The 25,366-nt window shown below is 36.7% G+C and overlaps 1 protein-coding gene across 1 annotated transcript in view; it reads left to right on the forward strand.

Annotated features, from left to right (window-relative positions):
- The window catches only part of Zbbx (zinc finger B-box domain containing), a 70,935-nt gene extending 45,924 nt beyond the window's left edge, over positions 1-25,011 (forward strand). Inside the window, exons 12-19 of the mRNA XM_048345849.1 lie at positions 43-116; positions 1,715-1,857; positions 4,154-4,458; positions 7,608-7,764; positions 8,285-8,401; positions 14,640-14,894; positions 22,989-23,127; positions 24,885-25,011. Of these exons, the coding sequence (XP_048201806.1) occupies positions 43-116; positions 1,715-1,857; positions 4,154-4,458; positions 7,608-7,764; positions 8,285-8,401; positions 14,640-14,894; positions 22,989-23,127; positions 24,885-25,011 (1,317 nt within the window). The remainder of the gene's footprint in view (positions 1-42; positions 117-1,714; positions 1,858-4,153; positions 4,459-7,607; positions 7,765-8,284; positions 8,402-14,639; positions 14,895-22,988; positions 23,128-24,884) is intronic.
- Positions 25,012-25,366: the final 355 nt, after the last annotated feature.

A 25,366-nucleotide genomic window follows, 5' to 3' on the forward strand; every position in this document is an offset into this window, starting at 1 on the left:
TCTGCTAAAGATACCAATATTATTTTACATATATTTATTAAGACTTGTGAAGAGGAATTGGAAGAACATGCTGTTCCTTACAAAGTTGAACTCGCTGATTCAGACAGTCAACTAAGGTAAGGTCTTTATAATTCATATGTGGATTTTATTAAAAAAATCAAACATGAAAATCAGGAATATCTTTAAATGAGAAATTCATGGGGTCAAAGATGTGCCTCTAATGTTAATTTTAATTACGCCTTCTAAAACTTCATGTACAGAAATATTATTTATACACATTCAGCAATTTAAAGAAATGGACTCCAGTGATAAGTTTGTACTGTTGCTTCATATTTGGATTGTTTAATAGATTGTTATGAATTTGTGTCATGTATTTCATATTAACTTTATTCCCTAAGGTTGTTCTTTAGTTTGCTATGAACCCTAAGTGAAAGATATGGAAATGGTGAAACTGAGAAATTTAAAGAGTTTGTTTACTATAGATTACCTCTTAGGTAGATTTTTAATAATATAATAAACTACATTAATGAAGACTAACAGTTTATTATGTAATTGTTTTGTAGAATTTTTCTCATGATCAATATGAAAAATAATACCTTGATCTATTTGTTCTCAATGTTAAATATTGCCCCACCTTCTTTTCGCCACTGAGAATTATGAATTTACGTGTTTTGGTCCTGAAATTATTGACTTTAATAAAGAGGAGAATAAAGTTTTCTTCATGAGCTCTGATCTATTAGTACTATTTCTTCAGATCAACTTGGGCCTTTTTATTGTTTCATGACAGCTCTGGGTCTAAGGGTGGCTTTTGTATGCACAAATACCTCCATCTCTACACCTAGAGCCAGATATCTGCCATTGATCAGTATGCACATGAAAGAAGGACATAGACAGGAGATAATTTTTCTAATTATCAGATAAAAGCTTTATATCCACTGTGGAATTCTCAGTAAATGAATAGCATTTTTGCTGACTTTTTAGCATTTTTGCTAAGTCTTTGCTATGACCAAGGTGAATTACTGAGTTGGAGTTATTGAAATGGAGTTTCATGAACTTTTCTGCCAGCCTGGTTTGGAATCATGAGCCTTCCAATCTGAGCTAGCATTACAGTCCTGAGGCTCTGCCTCACTGTTATTTCCTGAACAAATAATAGGTTCATATGTTAAACCATCAAAGTTCAATGAGTTTTTCAGGTAACTCCATTTGGAAGAAGGAACATTAGAACTAGGAAAGTGAAAGGGAATACCAAATTCGAGAGACACAGGATTAAAAGACAAACGACTCCAAAAGCAATACTTGCAAACTGTTTGGTGTAAACCAACTGAACATCTCATGAGAGGAGAGGGAAAGGGGGAGGGGGGATGGGGGAATGAGGGAGGAGGTAACAAACAGTACAAGAAATGTATCCAATGCCTAATGTATGAAACTGTAACCTCTCTGTACATCACTTTGACAATAAATAAGAAAAGCAAGCAAGCAAACAAAAACCAAAATTATTTGAAATTTTGCCACAAAATTGAATTTGATCAGTTACTTATCCCATTAACACATAAGATTTAGTTACCTGTAGTTTACACTATGTGAACAATAAAGTTAAAATCAGTACCAAGGTACAAAACCGACATTAATATTAAAGAAACTTTGCTTTAAAAACAAGAGTATTTTATAACATGTCTTTTAACTTTGCAATTGTGCGTGTCTTCAAACCTGGAAGTTTTACATTTCCCGATTGTCAGAAGAGTGGATTTCCCTATGAAATTGACATCTATCAACATCATATTACAAATAAGGGGAAGACAGACTTCTCAAGTCTTTGCCTGAGAAGCAGCTCTTCCTATGGCAACATTAATTTCCAAGGTAATGATTCCTCTTCTTGCTAATATTATCTACAATGAATATTTGGAGTCCAGACAAATTTGTCTGTAGAACAGAAAACTCCTGGAGTCTACAAAGGTTTTTCCCATTCTGCTTATTATAGCCCTTAGAAGAAAATGGATTGAAAATATAACATTGTTTAGCAAAGACTCTTCTTAATCAATGGGATAATGTAGATCAGAAATAGAAGCCTATCTAAAGCTCTTTCTACAAGGTATTGTAGACTAAACTAGCACTGGAAAGATTAAATAGATGAACTTTTAGTGACAAAAGTCATAATGCCAATCTGTTGTCCTTACTTTCAACTAAGTATTTCCCCATGCTCAAAGTATTCCCTTTATACTGATGGAAAGGTTTATATGAGATAAAGCCTACAACACATCTTCATCTTTATGTGTCATTGTTACTAGTAGTACCTTGATTTTCCAGATTAGCATTTTATGGGTAAATGCCTAGCTTTTCTTTCCTGATTGTGAGGGAGTTTTCTAGATTTGCAGTAAGTTATCCTAGCTAGACCAGGAGTCAGCTTTGGCGTTCATTCCTTTCAATCTCCGCATCACTATCAAATATTACTGCTTCCATTTGACTTCATTTTGTTGATCTAAACATTAGAACTAGATAATATCCTGGCTTCCACTCAAACATTGTACCTGACTGATCCAACATAAAGAAAATGGATACTTACTTCTTATGTGAAGAACTTGAGAGATTCTTGGGGAGATACAATAATTTGTAAGCTTTACGATAACCTTGAAGATGGGGCAAGAGAAAGCAAGGAACAGGTTGATATGGGGGAACCTTTCTGTTCTCGCCATTTTCAGTGACTAAGAGCCCTTGACTCTTTAGGGCCAAGTATGAACCTCATCTGTATTATAATTCCGGCCTTTATTAGGTTCCAGATCTGATCCAGAAATAAGTGGTTGGCGGGAAAGTATCAGATTCCAATATCCAATGGGAAAATAATGACCCAATAATCTTAAAGACACTCTCAAATTGTTCATTCTTAGAATTCATTTAGGTATGTATCAGAATTGAGCAGAAATTCTGGTTTTCCTGTAGGCCCTCTATCCCCACAGCTGCAGGCGCAGTATCACCACTGCACTCCACCAACGCTCATGCTTTTACTAACAAATGATAGTCAAGTAATCAACTGCAAATGTCTTGGTCAATTTCCTTACTGAAGGGCATATTGGAGGTTTGGAGGCTTTCTCAATCATGAATAAAATTGACATTCACACCCACATGTGAGCTCTTAATAAGTCACATTTGGGAATCTACCAAGGGAAAATGATGGCTCGGGTATATGGAAGAATGCATTGGGTTTTGAGTTAGGTGTTTGTGGCTTATGACTGTAATCCTAGCTATGCAGGAAGCTCACAACTGAGGATGACAGTTCAAGACCAACCTTAGCAGAAAACTCTGAGAGACTTGTATCTCCAATTAATCAGCAAAATGAAGGACTAGAGGTGAAGTCCAAAGGGGAAAACACCATTCATGACAGAAAAGCCAAGCTGAAGTCCCAGAAATAGTACCAAAAATAAGAAATTGACAAAGTGGCTACAAAGATCCTCAACCACTTTTGTTGTCAGTGTTTCAGATTTATTCTACTCTAGTACTTTTGTAGTGATGGCTTATTTTTTTTTTTGTTTTCAAATCCCTAACGACACATGATTTAATTTTGAATGTTTTTTGTAGTAGCACTGGGGCTTGCACGAAGGCCTCAATTTCTTCTTCACTTTTTCCACTCTTAGCTGTTACTCTACCACTTGGACCACCTTTTCCAGTTTTGTCTTTTTTCTGGTTAGTTGAAGATCAGAGTTGCTCTGATTTGTCTGCACAGGCTAGCTTTGAACCTCTGCCCTCAGATCTCAAACTCCAGCTAGGATTATAGGTGTCAAACACCAATGCTCAGCATTTTGAACAGTTTTTAAAATATTTGTGTGTATCTACGTGTGTATATATATATTATGTATATATGACAACTATATCTATGTATATATAGAATAACGCATATATATGTGTGTGTGCGTATATATATATTCTAAAGTTCCCTGCAAAATAACCTCTTGTTAACTTTCATTAGTCTATCTCATTAACATTTGACTGTATAGTGATTGCCACTTATGAATATAAGCAATGCGGAAGTGTTTTAATACTGAATCCTCAGTAATGAACTTGTAATCATTTTGATGACTAAAACTTGAATTTTAATCTATTTAATCAAGTTACTGGAAATCCATTTATTTACCTCTTGTAAATATGTCCTTTTCCATGGCAGGAACCTCAGATACAGATACTGACAGCACTGTGGATAAACATGTTCATTCTTCTGACATCGACAACACAGGGGAAAATAGTTCTTCTGCAAAAAATGGAAGAGAAAAATGTATCAGCATGGAAAGTAACAAAACGCTGGATGATGGCTGCCCAGCACCAGTGAGGGAGAACTCCTTTCCCAGAACAGACGTAGATGAACCCTCTACTGAGGAGAAATTCTGCGAGGAAACTGGGGAATCCTCAGACTGCAGCAACTTGCGTGGAAGGCCTTACCTGGAAGACTCTAAAGCTACAGACTCACCACTGGTAGTTGATTTTTATATTTATTACTGTAATGACTTGTTTTCTAAAGAAACTCTGAAGAAAGTGTCATTTTGATCCAGTGCATCCTTCTATGTTCCTGTGTGCTACAGCTATATTTACCATCAGCTAACTTAACATCAATCAAAGAGTAACTTCTTTGATGAAGAAGAATAGGGCGAGTGTAGTTTTAATAAAAATGAATTCTACTTCAAAGGCATAAGAGCTTAAGTGACTCATTGTCACATGTAAAATATATATTTAAATCTATTCTATATACTAGAAATTGTTAGTAATTGTGGTGAATAATAAGTGACTTGGAGATTGTATAGAATTACACTTTTCATAATTCTTAATACTTATTGAAAATGGATTTTCTGGAGACTAAACTCAAAAAGGGAACAAAAATGCTGAGTAAGGTATATTGAGGCTGCTGCTAGGATATTTCAGCTTGGGGTGCTGGCTTTCTGCTTCCTACTTTGTCACAGATGTGGTGACACTGGGTGACATCAATGGGAATTGAGTCCCCCACAGATACTCTAGGATCTTAAATGTCAGCTGAGGAGAAATGAGCACAGGGGTAAGATGAGGAATGAAAACTGATGCCTGCAAGGGAGCAGGGCCACTTGCTGCCAATTTCTAATGTGCTGTGTGTTCCAACTTCTTTCCCCTCATGAAAAAAAAAATTAGACAGACCTATGAGGTTACTTCTGCAGGTAAACTTCTAAGAAGCCATAACAAAATGGATAATCTAATTGTTCAACTTTTTGTGGAACATGTAAAAAGCAAAAACCCCTCAGTTATTTTCCAATGCCACTTTAATTTTGATGGAGAAATTGGGAAAACACTATACCCAACTATATAAATTAAGACATCAAAGCACTCCAGTATGTTATATACCAAAAAAAAAACAACAAATAAGCTTTATTTGGGCAATTCAGACAGTTGGTGGACACAGTAAAAACATGATAAATATTGCTAAATCAGTAAATAAAGTATACCTTCCATTGTCCTAAAACAGGATGTCTTATAAATTCTCACAGATACTTAATCTGTGTTTAAATAATGCAAAGTGATACAGGAACCAAAATGAATGAGATACAACTACTTTCATTAAGAGGGATGACACATCTACAAAATATGTTTCAGTTTAATTGTAAAAGATTTGATTTGCAGAGTATAAATGTGGCAACATTTTATAAGCATTTACCATCACTATATCTTTATATGGATATTCCTAAGAAATTGATTATTTTGAAATACTTTGGAATAGAGAAAATCAACATAGCATACTAGGCAATTAATCTCAATTTATAAAGACTAGAGGATTTTTAAAATATAGGTATCTAAAACTAGTCTATGGCCATACCACCCTGAACGTACCCGATCTCGTCTAATCTCGGAAGCTAAGCAGGGTCGGGCCTGGTATAGTATTTGGATGGGAGATATCTAAAACAAAATCTTAAAAATGTTTAAATAGTTGTACAAAAGAGTTGGTTCTTTTTATAAATAATGAAAGTACTATGTTAATGAATTCCAGTGTAATTGTAATTGATGAGTAAAAAATAGTGGCAATGTTTTCACACACACACACACACACACACACACACACACACACACTTCTATCCTTTGTAACAGGACCCAAACTCAATGGCCAGCTATAGCTGGCAAGCGTGATGAGCTATGTATGTGATGAATAACTGATGAGTTACAGCTAGAGAGAACTACTCACAGGAGGCCTGTAGACCAAGAACTTTCTAGACTCACCATTGGAAGCACTGGACCTCAATTCAGTTTACAGACTGAAATTTTGCTTTGGGAGAATTCATTAAATCCATTCTGATTAGACTTGAACTGCTCCTTTTCTTCTTTTTCTCTGGTAGAAGCTATTTTTTTGAGCAGAAAGCATGTACAAACCCATTCTGTACCAGAGAAATAATCATGTTCAAAGAAGTAAGAGGATTTTTAGCTTCTATGTTTCCAGACAAAATCTGAGTACAACACTGTTCCTTGTAAAGTGAGGCGGAACCTGCTATTGGATCATGCGTTAAGTTATATGTAATAAGTGTTCTTGGTCCTAGTTCTAAAACTACCAGTAACTAACTTTGTGCACTTGGACAAAAATGAAAATGCAACTATATATAAGCCAAGACTGTGAAGATATTTCCAAATTTACAGTTGTATAACACAAATATGAGCTTCCTTAGAGTCAAAAGAATTTTGGTATTTGATGATCAAAATTTGGGGGAGATGAGAAAGATATCCTGAAAACAAAGACTTGGATTTGTCTTTGAATGTCATTCATTACTAGTTTGGAATGCATTTCATTTGTATGGTTTATAAATTTACATAGAGTTATAGAAGTTTGCTCTGCATTCTTTTGACACAGACTATACTTGGGCATTAATTAGGTCAATTATGGAACTGTTAAATACCAGTATCTTCTCTGATTATATTTTTAGCTCAACTAGAGATCTTCTCTATTACCAATTTGTTTCCTGCTAGATTTATATATTTTAAAAATTCCTGTTTCTAGTCTAACCTACAACTAGAGGATATATCAGAATGGATTATTAGAGTATTGGCATAAACCTAAGCTTCAACTTAACACAACCTCTATTTAAAACTTAATCTGATAGTTTAGTTACAGAAATCCATGTTACTTCTTTGCTGATTGTCTCAGATTCTTAGTCATGTACTTGCTTCATGATTATTATTTTGCTAATTGTATATTTTTTCCAGTGACTACAATCAGATCAGATACATTTTACTTGGCAGTTTACTTTCAACTTTTGAAATTATTTTATATTTAGACATTAGTTTAAAGACACTGGGTGAGAAAGGGACTATAATCTTATTTTTTTTAGAAAGGCAACAATGGAAGAAAACAAAAGAAGGAAGACAGAAAGGAAAAGTTTTATTTCCTGAACTCATGTATTCCTTAGATTGATGGAAATTTTCAGATAATTCTGGTTTGTACGCTTCTCATAACATTTTGTACAGAAACATCATGTTATTATGTCTCCATAGTTAGAACATAAATTCTAGAGCAGAACTTGTACTAGTATGTGGGAAGGTGTTCAGTAAACTAATGTTCTTCTTTGTTTTAGGAAGGTCGAAAATAAACTTATTTTTTTGAGTATTTTGTTTTCTAGTTGTTAAAAGAAATAGCCCTCAGAAGTAAACCTATAACTGAACAATACCAAGGACTTGAAAGATTCTTTATTGGTAATAAAGATGAAAAACTCAACTTATCTCCTTCTCATAAAAGCTTAGAAAGCAACCATTCCAGTAACCACGTTACACTCACAGGTAAATGCAAATGTGGAATTAGGTCCCCCATGGACCAATCTAATAAACTTCTCATTTATGGCATATGCTGATTAGCTTGATCTGGCCATTCCAGCCTGTATTCAAATTTTAAAACATCATGTTTCACACCATAAATATATTCAGTTTAGTCAAAAACAGCATGTTTTTTGCCATTTATGTGAGGCTTTCATTTTTGGTTCTGTAATCTCCTTTATTGGCTAAACTATGCTGTTTTGATTATTGTACCTTGGGGTTATAAGTTTAAGAAATAGAAATGCAAATTATTCAGCTCTTGTTTTAAGCTTGCTTTGGCTGTTTAGAATGACTTGTGCTGATATGTGATTTTTTAGAATGATTTTTTCCTATTCATGCAAAACAATGTCACTGGACTTCTGATAGTGAGTATGTGACATCTATAAATACTTCGTGGTCACCTGCTGTGTCACAGTAATAAGTTTGGTGGTCCATAAGGAGGGATGTGTTTCACAATGACATCCTCTTATCATTTTGTCATTCTTAGGAGACAGAGCATGGGTCCCAGACACGAGTGTAAGTTCATATGTGGACAGTGTGGTTACCTCGGGTATCCTGAAGAACACCCAGAACCCATCACCCAGCACGAAGTCACAAAAAAGAGGTAAGACCAGAAGCAATGCAACAGTGCCATAATAATGCCTCACTTTATTTAGCCAATCATGTCTTAACAGTTTACTGGGAAATTGAATAGTAGTTTTCACAATAATAATTCATTTTAACTAAATGTCCTGAGCTTTTCTTCTAAAACCAACCACCCAACCAGTCAACCAACCAATTGTAAAAACAAAAAACTAAACAAAACACCCTAGAAACAAGTGTATGCATTATTCCATTCAGAAATAATCCTCCAAAGATTTACAGCCTTTACTTATTATGTTTAGTTACTGATAATGCATTAGGGAATGCTATTTGTAAAACAGAGTTCCAGGTATAGTACATTTTGAGAAATTTTCACAGAAAAACACTGTAGAAGTATTGGGTGGATGCCAGATATCCTGCAGTAGTGAATTTAGGCAAGTCAACACAAACATGATTGGTGTGTGATTAGTATGCTTAGCCCTGGGGATAAGGGCCTCCCTCACATTTTCCTGGTTTTAGAAAGCTCATGGAAGGGGAAGGATAATTAACAAGGTAGAGATATGCCTTGGTCTAAAGCTTCTCCAAGCCAGAAACTTAATTATATATGATTTGAACACACACACATTTGTATGTAAAATTTATCCATGAGTATCTGAATGTATGTATGTATGTTTGCATGTATGTGTGTATGTATGTATGTATCTATGATTTATATGTCTCTCTGGCCTAAAAATCTATGACTAAATCTCTAGCTACCCTGGATCATTTGTGTATGCACTTAGGTTGAGAATTCATCAGACACATTTTTTTTTCCTGCAGTAGAAAAGCCATCTATTTATGACAAATGTTTTTTTGGCTTTATAATTTGGTACCTGTTCTCACATCAAATTCTAAAGTAGCCTGAAAAATCCTAGCATCTTTTGAGGCTTTTCAAATGAACTGTTTCAAGTGACTATGAATCAATTAAATTAAATGCATGTGCATACTCTATGAGATGCATGTGTGTGTGTGCACACGCATGTGTGCCCATATGTGTGCATATACCTCTATTGTAATGAGGCTTAAACTCAGGGCCTGGGCATGGTCTATGGTCTTTGTTGCTCAAGGCTAGCACTCTACCATTTGGGCCATCGCTCCACTTCAGCCCTTTTGGTGGTTAGCTGGAGGTAAGAGTCTCATGGACTTTCCTGTCCACATTGACTTGGAAACACAATCCTCTATTCTCTGTCTCTTGTATAGCTAGGATTACAGGCATGAGCCACAGGCACCTGGTGGCTACCAGCTCCTGGCTCTATAAGAAATGTATTGTGCACCTGCATCTTAACAAATGCGTGTAAAGTATCAATTTGAGCAGATCAGCCACAGTCAATAATTTGCCATTAGCAACATTAGGTCCTGCTCCTTTCAGCTAGGCTGATATTTGGTACAACATAAGCCTTTGTGTCTTGACTCAGGAACTGAGAGGCCAGTGTAGAGGTTCTTCCCGGTTAAGGGTAGCAAACCAACTGGACAACTCCAGTAGAGCAGATGGCTTGCTCTGGAGATCACTGTTGGACAGGCTGATTCCTTCAGACTGGGAGCTGCTTCATTTAGCTCAGGGATCTGCATCTACCAACAACTCTGTTCCATCCAAATTCATCTTTTGGGAAAACTGCTCTTATAGATTTTCAAACAAATAAATTATACTGCATATATTATGATACCGCTTACAAAAGGACTATGAATGACGAACTTTTGCAAATTTATAGGTAATTCATGATAGGATATCCAGTTTTTTCTTCTTTTTTCTTTTTTTGTGCTGGTTCAAGCTGGGGCTTGAACTCAGTTACTCCCATTCAGCTTTTTGTCTCAAAGCTAGTGCTCTATCATTTGGACCACACCTCCATTTGTAACTTTTTGGTAGTTAATTGGAGATAAGTGTCCCTTCATCAGTCTGCCCTGGCTGGCTGCTCAGATCTCCTGAGTCCCTAGAATTGGATTATAGGCATGAGCCACTGGTAGAACACATTAGGCATATGTTTTAGGAATAGAGATAATAAACTACTGACTTTGCCATTGAAAATACAGAAGATGTTAGAGACTATGTGGACTTCAGTCGGAAGTTAAGGACATTTATCATTTAGCGAAGTTGAGAAATGGCTTTCTGGACATAACCGTAGCCTACTGTTTTTTCTGGATATGCCAAACGTAATAGAAATCCTATCTTGTTAGCTTGTGCCAGTGGATGAAGAGATGCCACTTCCTCTATGGTCTCAAAAGTTGCAAGTGTAAAAATATAGTTGCTACAAAATTGGTGTTCAGCATCCAGTCCATTGACTTTCTTCACTCTTTGCCCACCCCACCTTCCTGATTCCATCACAGAAACATGCTAAGTGTGACCTTGGAGCACCCTTTGCTCCTACTTGCTCAATCAGTCACACACACCTTTTTCATTTGTAAATACAAATGATTTCTGTTTCTCAATCCAGCTCAAGTCTACCCATTTCCCCTCCATTGTTCCTGTGAGCCCAAGCCAGTTGCCACTCTCTCTCACCTGTCTTCCTATTTCTCTTGAGCACTTTTCCCCAACCCACCTTGCTATAGTTTATTTTCAAGACCTACCATTTACAACCAGTGAATAAACTGTTTATATTTATAGTCTGAAAGTGGTTTATATTTATTCATATTTATATATTTATATATAGCATCTAATTTCTGCAGAGTAAATAACACTTTCTCTAAGTTATAACCATAAATAGAATCATGTTATTCTGCTGCATAAAAGGCACTTCCTACAGAAAGTGGGAAAACATTACCTGATTCTTCCTCATTCATGAGTGTCAGTCCTGTTGAAGACTTTCTAGGTGACATTTGAGACCATCCTGCCCTATGCTGGTGTCTTGAGTCTCTCTGTCACTTTCATCTTCCTCATAGAATCAGTCATGGTCATTTGACGTAGATATTTCCTGCAGTCTCCCTACTTGGTTAGAAAATGGGTGAGTACGAGCTTGTCCTGTTCATTGGTTTGTTTTGAGAGAACAGGAGCCGGCACACTAACATCTCAACCAGTGTTTCTAAATGTGGGAATTCAGATCGGTGAGTTCAGAAAGACAGTGTTGGTAAAACGTGAAGACTTGAGGGTAGGGACAGCGTCTCATTCACTTTTAAATATCCTGATTGTGACACCATGCCTGGCAGTTTTAGGAGTTAATAACTGACTTGAAAATTGAATTGGGCTTAGTATTAATTCACAGGTTCTCAGAGTTTGGAGGGATTTAAGGCTCGCTGTCCAATTCCTTAATTTTACACGTGAGATGTGGCCTGCCTTGTTCCAACTCATACCCTGATCCCTAGGTCAGTGAGATGAGGCCATAAATTCTTTCCAACCCACTTCATTTCCAGCTGCTCAAAACATTTCTTTATCCAACTTTAGAATTCTTAGAAGTTCACTTGCCATTCTGCTGAGATGATTAATCCTCACTCCTTTTCACAGTGGATCAAGAATATTAATAGACATGCTTGAAAACTTTATTTAGGACTAAAACATTGGGTTCTTGGTTCACAATGATATTATTCTTGTTGATATAATTGCATTTCATCAAGTTCTCCTGTTGTATTTAAAATAGCAAGAACATTATTATGACATTAAATATTATCCAGAGAGTAATGTATTTTTCATATTATTACCAACATTTTTGTGACCATTAATATTATTCAGTTTTATCTAATATTCAGCAGTTTCACTAAGTAACTACAGAACATCTAGTCTCTAGTTAAACCCAAAGAAAATTTATTTTGTTATATTTAGAGTATAATGTATTCTTATTAATAATTCCCTAAGGTTACATTGCGAGTGATAGTGCAAGTTATTCCAAAAGATATATTTTATGGTTGTAATGTGCAACAGGGTTATTTTTTAGTATATTATGGTGTGGTCACTTCAACAGTAGCCGTTTTCATTAGTGCCATCTTAATGTTAAATCCAATTTGTACCTTGGTAATGATATTAATAAGCTTATAAATTTAAAGACAACAGAAAATGATCCACTTACTTCAACAAGCAAGAGAAAAAATAAAGAATCAAACTGGAGCTGCTTCCATTTTGTTCTCTGGTTTGGTTTCTGTAAATCACACTAGATGCATTTCCAGTTTAGTGTTCTGCTTCATGCTGATCCTAAATCTGACCCATCCCTTGTGTACATATATATTTTCTCAGTTGGGCTCAATTAGCCTCAGTAGCTGTACGATCCAGATGCTGCTATAGGAGTTCGGCTACTGTTGTGCTCTCCTGAGTTTTCCGAAGGGCATCTATTCTATTTTAAATTTCCTTCACTTCCTGTTTTCCTATGTTGGCAGAAGTCCAGACCTTACTAATAATGTCTTCCAGTTGTTTGTATTTTAATAAGTGTTCTGAATTGATTTAACTTTTGCCTTGGTTGAGACCTCCCATAAAGAATGTGGTTTCCTCATAGATCCAGACCTTTGCATTCTGCAGAGAATTTGTGTTGTAACCTCAGGGTGAAGGTGTTCCTGGGGCTTTTCTACTGGGCCTCCCAACTAGGAGTGACAAGCTTGCTCTCCTAGGGAGCTGTGAAGGAAATATTGATTCTTTTCATGGTGTTCATAAAATGGGAAACCTCTTCCAGAGGCTGTGCATTAAAATGATTCTTAAGCAAGAGACAGTATGCTGTAAACCAACTTTACAACTTGGTGTGAGGGGATTGAGGAGCAAGGAAGGTGGGAGAAAAATTAGGGAGGAGATAACAAGTTTGACAAGAAATGTACTCACTGCCTTACGTATGTATCTGTAACCGCTCGGTACATCACCTTGAAAATAAAATTAAAATAAAAAAAGACAGAGGCAGACATAGGAAGACCACAGCTCAAGGTTGGCTTGGGAAAAAGCTAAGAAGTGCTCATCGCAGAAAGAAGCGAGAAGTGGTAGAGTTCTCCAGTGATGGCAGCTAGTAGAGTAGGGGAGAGCTGGAGGATTGTGATTTGAGGCTGACTGGGACAAAAGGACAAGAGCAGATCTGAAAAAACAAAACCCAAAGGGTTGAGGGTATGGCTCAAGTGGTAGGGCACTTGCCTAGCATGTACGAAGTCTTGAATTCAACCCCAAATCTCTGGGGGAAAAAAACCCAACAAACCTTAAGGATGTGTGTATATATGTATATACAATACACAAACACACAAGTTATATGCATATACACACAGTCATGTCCGTGTCCATAAATATATGCACATACACACATATGGATATAAATATGTCTCTGTACACATGTATATGTATGTGTATACAAATGATATAACTTATGTGAATATATAGGGATATATGGTTGTCAGTTACTTTTCTTCAAAACGGCAGGAACAACCCCTGGTGGACCATAGAACCTGATGGACGCTCTATCAGCACAAGGTTTCTGCACCTTTAAGAGTCCAGGAAAGTATTCCGTGGGGTAGCTGAGAATTATCTGGTGTTCTAGGAAATTAGAGCTATCACTTCAATTACGTTGCATCCTGTATTTTGCTATTGAATTGACATGTGCTTTTCCCTATTAGCCTACTTTATCCCCATCTTTAAAAAGAAAGACTGACCTCTACAGCCTCCACCCCAGGTGGCTCATTAGTAGCAGTACCCCCACCCCCAGCACTGGGTGGTAGTGCCGTGCAACTTAAAAACATGGCACAGACAGACGTGGAGACAGTGTTGTACAGTGTAATGTTGACTTGTTTTGCTTTAGCTAATATTCTTTAATTAAGGACACCCAGTCTGTCTTCTGAACATAGAAAAACCACTCAGAAGTGTTTTCTTTGAGTCACCCTTGGAAAGGAATTTGAGATTAACACGCTGTGTTCAGCTATATGAGATTATCTCCAATGCTTGGTTATTTTCCTATTTTCAAGGGTTTAGAATTTTGCATTTTTAAATGTTCACTTGGAAATATAAAAACAGTTGATTTAGTGTGTGTGTATGTGTGTGTGTGTGTGTGTGTGTGTGTGTGTGTGTGTGTGTGCTGGTACTAGGTTGTGAAATCAGGGCCTTGCTCTCACTGAGCTTGCTTGCTTATGGATGATATTTTAACACTTGGCCCATGCCCCATGCTCAGATTTTTATTTTTATTATTTTTTTTGCCAGCCAATTGGACATTAGAGCCTCCTCAACTTTTTTCCTCAGGCTGGCTCTGAACCTTGATCTACTCAGTCTCCGGAGTAGCTAGGATTTCATTTTATCAGCACCTAGGTTAATATATACACATATTTTTGTATTTTTGTCTTAGTCCAGAAATCACATCGACCTTCAACAGCAAATTTGCCACTTTCCAACTCTGTGAAGAAAAGTTCCTGCCTTTTATCCCCTCGCCCTCGATCAAGCACAGCTCCTGCCCCGTCACCACCGAGAGCCGCTTCCGCAATCTCTGAAATTGAGTATATTGATAGGACAGAGCACAATGAGCCCTCGTTAGATAACGCTGCAGACCTGCAAGCTTTACACTCTCTGGAAGAAGAATTATATGTGCTGAGAAATCTTGCAGGTAATGCTATATTTTTCATGCTAGATAATGTTAAGCCTGCCCTTTGTCTCATTCTTCATATGTTGCTCTAACAGAAACAAACAAGCATTTAAAAAAAAAAAGACTTTTCTCTTTTATTGAAAAACATCAACCTTTGTGTTTGTTTCCTTTGGGTAGCACTTGATAACATCTTGGGAAAATGTATACATTATGTGGCTTAACAAGCATGCCCTTGACAGCCCCATCAAGCCCTCGTAGGACGTGAACAATGACATAAAGTCCCTTTGGGCACAGAGGAAAAAAAAGTTTAAACAATATATTAGTGATATTTTTTCTAGTAGAGTTAGCTAGTTTATTTTTAATTTTTTTCCTTTGCATTTATAGCTTTTCTTCTATGCAAGAATTTTAGTGCTTATCTGCTTGTCTACTCTTTAATGTTTTACATAGTTTTAAAATTTTTTATTATGATGATGAAGGTGATGTACCGACGGGTTACAGTTATGTAAGTCAAATAAAGAGTACTTTTCATTTTGGACAATGGGTATCACTTAAATGAAAAGTAGTCTCCTAAAGAGATTGCTTTAATTTTTTTCTATGACTCTTTTGGTAGCTTTTTATTTTGTTGTAATTGCAAACCTAGGGAAAATCTGCAAGAAATGCAAAAATAATACATAAAACTCTGAATCCATGCATAAAATCTTCCAGTTTCAACTCTTTCTCTTTCTTTTTGTCTTTCTCTGACTCCTTCTCTCTTTTTGCACACATACAGAGCTCTTTTTTTGAACTATTTCAAAGAGGGTCACAGATATGGTAACGTCATCAAAGATATTTCTGTCTATGCTTTCTCAAAATAATAATAATACCTTTTATTAAAGGACAATGATCAACATAACAAAGTCAACACTGCTACAATATGATTCTCTATTCCACAGGACTTATTTGATTTTTAAAATGTTTTAATAGTGTTTGTTATAGCCTACTGTTTTCTGGCAAAAAGATCCAATCAAGGAATGGAGGACCATTGAATAACTTCCCTTTTTGTGACTGAAATGTTGTATTATCTTGGAGATAAATTTTACTCTACCTAAAATTTGTCTTCATTTCATTTGTAGCCAAAGGACTTGTGGGTTCTAATGTATGATTTTGATGTTTTTTTTTAACTTTAATTTTATTGTTAAGGTGATGTACAGAGGGGTTACAATTACATATGCGAGGTACTGAGTACATTTCTTGTCATACTTGTAACCTCCTCCATCGTTTTTCTCACTTTCCCTCTCCTTTATTTTGCATACTATATGGATCCTTGGATTCATCTGGGTGGACAAATTCAGTTACGGTGTCAATTCTTGGTGTCTTACTTGCATATGCTTACTGTGGACTGCTCTGTTTATACCACATATCTTTTCTGATAAAAATGACACTAAATTACGGCTGAAATCCTTGGTCAGTGTTTCCAATGGAGTCCCTGCCTTGGGTTGGATTTCACACTCTTTTATGGATCCGGCTAATTCAAAGGCACAGGGAGGAGGAGAGGACGGAGATCAAGGTCCATTGGTTTAACATCTGGGCTTGCTTTCCTTTTCCTAAATTTTGTTAAACATCAAACATTTTAGGATTTGACCTCAAGCATACTGTGCCTCTCTGTGGACATCTATAAGTTTATAATTTTGTTTTGTTTTACTGCTGAGCTCTTGTAGTGTTTTAGAGGCTTTAAACAGATTGTAGACACATTTTCCTAACTTCCCTTCATTCACGTGTCTTCAGGCTAACGTGGTGTGGGTGAGACTTTCCGTTCTCTTGTGGCTTTCCTATTCCTGTTGCTAGTTTGAGGCTAGGGTACTGGGTTGAGTAGATGAAATACGTGAGAATGTAACCCAGCCTCACCACAGTAAATCTTGTCTCTAATTCTGGTTGCCCTGTGTCAAAATTTATTTTGGGATCTCTATCTCTATTTGATTTCTAATTTTATGTTTTTTGTTTATTTATATAAATAAATGACTCAGTAAGTGGATTTCAAAACAGGTAAAGGTTTATAACTCACTTCTACCTTCATTTATTTATTCCTCTTTTTCCTTATGTCATTGGTAGATCATGAGGCTTGAACTTGGGGTCTGGGTACTCTCCCTGATCGTTTTTGCCCAATTCTAGCTCTCTACCACTTTGAGCCACACTGCCACTTCCCATTTTCTGATGGTTAATTGGAGATAAGAGTCTCATTGACTTTCCCGCTTAGGCTGGCTTTGATCATCAGATCTCAGCCTCCTGAGTAGCTTTACAGGCGTGAGCCACCAGGTTCCAGTTTATTTATTCCTCTTAATTACTAAACATTGAAATTAATCTTCTGGAAGTGAATTCCTACAAGAAAGGCTTCAGAAATAAAGCAAAGACAAGTCTGAACTAAATCTACAGATCTTAATTGGAAAATAAAAGACATATTTTGACAAACTGATAAATCCCATTATGTACGAAGAGAAGATAGAAATGAACCAATAGTAGTGTTGTTGTTTTTTTTTCCTGTTATCCTAACCTTTCTATTTTCTCTATCATTTTTCTTTCACAAGAGCTTCGTTCGGTGCCTGTGTCACTGTTTTCTGGGATAGCAGCGCCAGTGTTTTCTCTTAGAATGCAGCACGTTTTCTCTCGTGGAGCTCCCCTTCACAGTGCACAACCTCTGCACTGCAGGCCTTTTCTGTGGCTCCTCTACAGAGCCTCACACATACTACCCAGGGTTGGTGCACTTCCACTGGTAAGATGGAATTTGCATGAGTGAACGTTCTGAGGAAGGGAAAATAAGGCTGGTCACCCTGGTCAACCCAGGAGTCACTGAGGTAACAGTTGCTCCAGTGAACTAAAACCTCAGTGAGGAAAAAGTTTCTGATTCTGCATAAGAACCTCGTCTTCTACTTAGCATCCATGGGGGCAGAAGCTGTCTGCAAAACCGTCTGTGAGATCTGGCCTCACAAAGCTACAGCGAGCATCATGACCCTTGAGGAAAATGTACATGTGCTCAGGTCCCCCCATGAATAACACACCCATGTGACAAGCAACCTTTCTGCTCTGTTTTCTTTTCATTCCAGCTTATGTCTCCTTTTTCTTCCTAAGCTCCATGAGAAAAAAAAATACTCCAAGAAGCAAGGAGAATAAAAGGAAGAAAATAAATGGCATGGTTCCTCCTTTCATTTAGGTTGCTATAGCTATCAGAGGCCACTGCTGATCTAGCCGAGGTGAACCAAGGTGTGTGTGTGTGTGTGTGTGTGTGTGTGTGTGTGTGTGTGTGTGTGTGTGTGTGTAGGCTGCAAAGAAAGTTCTCAGATTAGACCAGAGACAGGAAATTAGTATTGTTGAAAGCCAGGCCCAGCTCCAAGGAGTCTGGATATCACTAGATATCCAGTCTAGATATCACTCATTAGCTTCATTAGTGGACAACTTCCTTTCTTAATTTCTTTTGTGTGTGTGTGTGTGTGTGTGTGTGTGTGTGTGTGTTGAGAGTGTTACAGAGTTAGAAACGTTACGGGGTTTGAGGGAAGGGATTCCCCGTCCCTCCAAGAGTCCACCACTCAGGGACAGTCTTAAGCAAAAAGATGAATTTATTGGGGAAGCATAAAGTGGGCTGACGGGCCAGGGACACAGCGCAGACTGAGGAGCTGCCACAGTGATCCAGAGCAGTCCTCAAATTGGGGTTTATAAAAGTAAAAGCATAGCACAGATGTAGGGTCTTGATGCAGGGGGTAGAGCAAGCAATAAATTCACAGATGTAGGAGGTAAAGCATGCAACAAAACAAGCGTTGCACAGATGTAGGAAGTTAACACAGGGGGTGGAGCAAGTAACAAATAAGCAAGCCATTTACAGAAGCAGAATTTTGGAGTCAGGTTGACCTAATCTACTCCCCCCCCAACATTTCCTGTCATGTTTCCCTAATCAAGATGGAGTCAGCTGTACTCCCTACAATAGGGAACAGGGGAGCAGGATGGTCCTCGGGCTTGAACTCAGGTCCTGGGCTACATTGAGCTGTTTTTGCTCAATGTCAGTGTTCTACCACTTGAGTCACAGCTTTGCTTCCGCCTTTTTGGTGGCTAATTAGAGATAAATCTGAGGGACTTTCCTGCCTAGATTATCTGAGTAGCTAGGATGATAGCCATGAGCTATTGTTACCAAGGTAATATCTCTCTTCTCACAAATCTCTCTCTCTCTCTCTCTCTCTCTCTCTCTCTCTCGCTCGCTCTGTCTGTCCGTCCTTCTCTGTTTGCCCCTTCTTCTATGGATAAAAGCTAAGCATAATGAAGGTTCTATCTAAAAGCATTGCTGATTGAATTAAATTATGTATGAATATTCTATCTGGGAAATTTATCTCTATCTTCTCATATAACTAATAGTGCCTACCATATAGTCAGTCCTCAAACACTGATGGATTATAGGCGAAAGCATTCAGTGTAACTTCCCACAGACAATAAGGTAGGGTACTCTTATGAGACTTAAGTTTTAGTCAGTTCTAAGAGCTGTGCTCTGTGTTGCTTCAGGGGTTGTATTTATTATTCCTTCCACAGATATCTTTGTAAATCACACAGTATTCCCCTTATTAATGAGCTGAAAGTATCAGTATAATCTACTTACTGAGGTACCTTATCAGTTTGGAGATATTGTGAAGGCCTGGGGAAATTTGCAAAAATATGCATTATGAAATAGTATTAGTAAAAAATGCACTTTAAAATATTTACTTTTTTAATAGCCTAGAAAGATTAATTTGAAACACAGTTGTTTATGGCTTAAGGGTGTTAGTGGGCCTCAAGTCCTCATAGAAATCTTATGTTTGCATAAGCTGAGAGCTGGTTCACTGAACTAAGTAATCAAGGAGAAAAAGTGTTTGTTTGTTTTTAAACAAGAAAATATACATTAAAACAAAAACTAAGCTTAACCTGACCCTAGCTGGAACTGCAGCTTCTGTTCACAGGTCGATCACTGAGTAATAAATTAAATTCTGGAGATGCCCACCCAATGGAAATGGCTAGCTATCAAATTATGTATCCATCTCTTACAAAGGCAGCAGCTTTGGTAACTCTACTCCAGCCATTATGCTTCTGGGTGACTTGAATTTACAGAAAAGTATTTGAAAAATTAAGTATTGATCAGAGGTGTGGCTGTCAGCATGTAAAATTGACACACAGAATATGAGGCCACCCATTCATGAGTAGCAATGATCACTTGTTGGATTAATTTTATCATTTTGAGACACAGATTACTATATATCCCAGGTTGGATAGTCTTGAATTGGGTAATCTCTTAGCTTCAGTCACCTGTGTGCTGATACTAGGATAACAGGCATGCACTATCAACTTTGACTTTTCAGTTGGCCTTAATTGCACCATGTAGGTAAGGCAGGTGCTATTCTAAATTTCTCCTTTTAGGTTCAGCCTGGGAGGCCCTGAGCAAGGCAATGACTTCATAAACACTGGCAGATCTGCCCCTATATCACATGACAGAACTACAAATAAAATAAAACTCTCACCTCACATCAGTATATGACCATGCAAGAGAGGGTACAGTCACCGTGAAGGTGAAAGGATGGGAAAAATAAGAAAAAGAGGCACAAGACCAAAAGTAAGACACTGAGAGCCTGCCAGTTCTGTCCAGCAGATTCTATGACAGTGGCAAAAGGGATTTTTGTTAGCATATATGGATTACAAAGAATTCTCTCTGCTCTCTTTCTAAACATGGCTGCAATGTATTTTGATCCAATTTACCTCCTTTGTTGTTATTTTTAAAAATTTATTTTTCCACATTCCCCTTTGGAATATTTATATACGTGTATATGCATAAAGGTGTGTATATGTATATACATACATAGATACATAGATACATATATTGAATGGCTTCAGAATTTGAACTGCACCTGGAAACTACATTTATTTAAAAAATTCCCCTTTCGGTATTATTGTTCTTATGAAAATTCTTACCGATCAGAGAAAGATAGACACTTACTTCAGGGATTAATAAAGAAATTTGACTTCTATACCTCCTCAACCATCAGCTAACTTCCTCACTGTTACGTAAAATTTTCTTGTAGAAATGTCAGTCCAGCCTTATTTGGCACTCTATTAGAAGAATCAGATTCTTAGATTTTTTTTTTAGTGCTTTTTAGTTTCAACACTAACTTGTAATAAGGTTTTTGCAAATAGTACTGTTTTTTTTCTGTCTGGACTTTTCCATTACTAAAGTCAAATGATGGGCTGGGAATGTGACTTAGTGGTAGAGTGCTCGCCTAGCATGCATGAAGCCCTGGATTCGATTTCTCATTACCACATACACAGAAAAAGCCAGAAGTGGGTAATGTGGCTCAAGTGGTAGAGTGCTAGACTTGAGAAAAAAAAAAAAGCCAGAAACAGTGCTCAGACCCTGAGTCAAGCCCAGGACTAGCAAAAAAAAAATAAATAAATAAAAATAAATAAAGTCAAATGATGTCACCTTTGCTCTTACTGACTTCGCACATTTATTTTGGAATATAAATTTGAGAATTTGTGATTCAACCAAATAGATTTATTCCATTTGTATGATCTAATTTAGCTTTAACGAGGTTCGTTCAATTGTAGCTTAAAAATCTCATAAAGTAGAATCAGAAAGCCTTTCCTGGTAGGATTCCTCAGACCTAAATGTTTTGATGTAGCTTTAGTTCTATAAAAATCATTTAAAATAATGTATTGTCTCCTGTACTGGGAGACTGTTCCTTTCTACCAAATTGTATAAATGTACCTTGGGTAGCTAGATTCTTTCACCTTGCAGAAATCAGGAAAGGAGACAATAGCTTACAACTAAAGCATCAGATTCTGGAATAGAGTAATTCATAGTATTTGGCAGGCAAAAAGGGCATGGTTTATTTCCAGCTGTTCTGCTTTCCAGTTTATTTGTTGGTCCTCCAATTTCTAACCCCTATGTGAGGTTAATGAGGATGGGGGTGTTTACGTGGTTTTCACTTATTAGCTTAAGAATCTTTTGGGATCTAGTCAACCTTTCCTGACTGCTTGAGGAAAGGCAGGACAGAAATCATCAACCTAAAGCTACTTATTTTACCCATGTATCATAATTTGAACATGACTGGGCTAAAACAATTGTAAGGACACCTTACCTCAGTCGGTGTATTGTATCTTTTCCTGGCAGTAATGTAATTTATTCTCCACAGGAAATCTTTGCCTGGTTAAAAACTTCATTCTACTGCTAATTTAGGAAAAGGAAATGAAAACATCTCTGTAGTGTAGAACCTAATACTTGTCATTTGGTGTTTGATCCTTCTGATGTACTTGCATATACATGAAATGAGGAGTAGCACTCAATGACAGCTTTAATACCATTATAGTATAATTTTCTGTATATATTAGATAGCTTTTACAACTTCAGCAATGCCAAAACAAGGGCTTTATTGAAGCCCTTTTGATATAAAGATATGGTTGCATAAACATTTTGTTTGCATAACTTGCACAGTTTTTTGTCCCTACCTAGGCTGAACTTTAGCTAGCTTGATTTAAAAAGAAAAAAGGAGAGGATTTTTAAGGTTTATTCCTACTTCAGATACAAATAATTATTTACCAAAAGCAAGGGAGTCACAGAGGAGTGAGCAGCTTTGCTAAGGTTAAAACCTTCCTCAGGGTGTGCAGGGAAATCCTTTACTTCTTAGAGGAAAAAAAAATTTAAAAAGTTTAACATCTACGCAACTTGAGAAGTTGCATTATAGTCTAACTGTAAAGAAGGACCATTTGATTTCCTTTGAGATTTTGTGAGTTCTCTCTCAGTCTAGTTGATTCATAGTATAAATACAATGTGTGTTTAAGTTGATAGTGATTAAGATGACATGACACACATAGATCTATGTAAAACTCAGTGCCAAACATTCCAAGCAAGCATTCTCCCTCATCAATTTCCATGTAATCTCAGATTAAAATCTCATAGCCAATTTAGGTCCTATTCCACTGACCTACAAACATTTGGAAATTGAGATAGGGTAATTCCAATCTGTGACGACTTCCTTTTGCACTGCTTGCATTTGTTGTGGATAAACTTCCAGCAGTATATGCTATGTTTATTTCTTGAGCTCCTTTGTTAATAATGTGTCCAATAAAATATTTCAGATTCTTCAGAAAGGTTTAGCAGTCCAGTCTCAGATGAGTTACCAGCATCCAACAATGACTGGCCAAATACAATGCAGATTTCCACCGATTTCTTTAACACCACACTCATGAGCGAGTCCTGCTCCACAGAGGACTTAAGGTAGGTTATGTATTAGGGCACCTCATAGTAAAGTTGGGGCAAACACAATTAATAATCTTTACTATATGAAGAAAAATGGTCTCCTGTAGGGATCATTTCTGTGGCCAGTCTTTGTAAAATATTTAGGCTCTTTGCTGAATTGAGTAAAATTCACACCTGAGGAAAAAGCTTACAAAGTTACTACTTTAATAGGATAATACAGTTCTCTGCTTTACAATGTGCATCATAATAGGGAAAAGACATGTGGAATTTAATATTTCTACCAAAGTTTTCCTTACTCTGAAACCTAGATATCCTCCTTGAACTAATTAACCTACTAAATTTCACTATTTTACAGTAATAGAATCATTCTCCAGGAAAACAGTTTCTAGGCTGGAATACTATTGGGACATTTCTTTCCTGAAATGGAGTTTAGGTTATTAACAATATTTTAATCTGTATAATTTCATTTTTTCTTCACATAAGGTAGTGATATAGATGGGAATCAACTTGTATTCCTAATTAAAGTTTCTGAAAAGCAAACTCCTGTGTAGCTACATTTTTGACCTACTGTAATTTTTGGAGAAGGAGGATGGTTCCTTTTAGCATTTCTAAGTAAGATAAATGTGCAATCAAAGTCCTTTGAGTATAAATTTCTTTGGCTAAAGTCTAATATTACAGTCAAAAGTAATCAGGACTTTGTTTTTGTGTCACTCTAAGAAGGAAATCATTTAGCTTTGGCTCTTGAATTGTTTTCTCTTTTTCATTTTTAACACTAAGCGGCTTTTTAAAAATGCATCAATATGAAGCTTCTGTTTTCCATAAAATGTCATTAAAATTCAACCAAATGCAGATGTATTCACCATTATTTCCTAAAAGAAAGTAGTAAGACTATAAAGAGAACAAACAGTAAAAAGTAGAATTTTTTAAAGTAACTACCTTTTCCTTATATTTGCTCTACTTGAATGAGTGGAACTTTTATCACAGATATATCTGCACTGGTCCATAGATCGAAGCTGATGAACTGTTTTAGATTTTATGGTATATGAAAAAAATGATGTGTTATATTCATCAGAGGACAAAGGATTTCATATTGGATGTATAGGTATAAGACTATAGCTAGCTAGCTATATCTATACCTATATGAATGAAAATCTAAGTGGCCTCAGAAAGAAAAATATGACTTATATATAAATTCCTCGGTGGTCCTCCTGAGATACCTTTGTTTCCTACATGGGTGAGGAAATCTGTCTATCTCCACTGCCCCCCAAATTCCACCCCCTTAATAAAGACATGCAGTGCAATAAAATAACTGAACATAATTTTGGTCTTGGCATATCTTAACTATATTATCACCTTATCCTAATAATTTAGTCTATATAAGTGAAGTGATTCCTCTGGCGGCGTGTTTATTGGGGTTCTGTGAAATGATCAACCTGATGATGACTGTGGTTGATGGTGAAGCTGAAGCCTTGCGTGCTTCTGAAGTCTCTTCCCGGATCATCAACAGAAGATGCCACCAGTGACCGTAACATCCTCTCTCCATGTGTCCATTGTGGCTTTATTTCTTAGGAGTGGGAAAATGATGAGGATTTCTCATTAAAAGGAGGGCTTAGATTCCTGGGCATGTTGAAAATTATAGCTGAGTCTAGTAAAACCGCCTCATACCTGCTAGCTTCCAATGACTTCAATATATGTATGTAGTATCGATCAGAAGATAAATGAAAGCTGAAACCTGCTTCTATATATTGTGTATTGATTCTTTAATGTATCTGCAGCTTTTCTGGAAAAGATTCCCAAATCCAATCTGCGCTGTCATTTTCTGGGAGCAGTACTGATGAGGAGGAAGAAGATTTTCTTGACAAGCAGCATGTCATCAAACTCCCATGGTCAAAGAAGATTTAAGGATCATTTGTTCATGATTTTCCCATTTTTGTATCCAGAGTAAAGCCTAAAACTGAAACAGTACGAATTACCTGTCCAGGTACTGAAAGTTTGAATTATTGTTTCTGAAGCTTCAAGGCTTGTAAACTAATAAAGGTTGATGGAATTAGAAGTGTTAGCTCTTTCATTTCAAATAACAAATGTGTCAACTATGCTAAACCATCATGCAGATTATGTTATGAAAATTTGATAAATGATAAGAAATAATATTTATAACTATGTCTATGGAATCTATCAGACAACAGAACATGGTTATATTTAAAGTAATGTTTCATTGTTCAATGATGATTAAGGTAACTATGTCATTACAGGAGTA

This window comes from Perognathus longimembris, chromosome 5 (genome assembly GCF_023159225.1).
Source record: "Perognathus longimembris pacificus isolate PPM17 chromosome 5, ASM2315922v1, whole genome shotgun sequence".
Taxonomy (NCBI): Eukaryota; Metazoa; Chordata; class Mammalia; order Rodentia; family Heteromyidae; genus Perognathus; species Perognathus longimembris.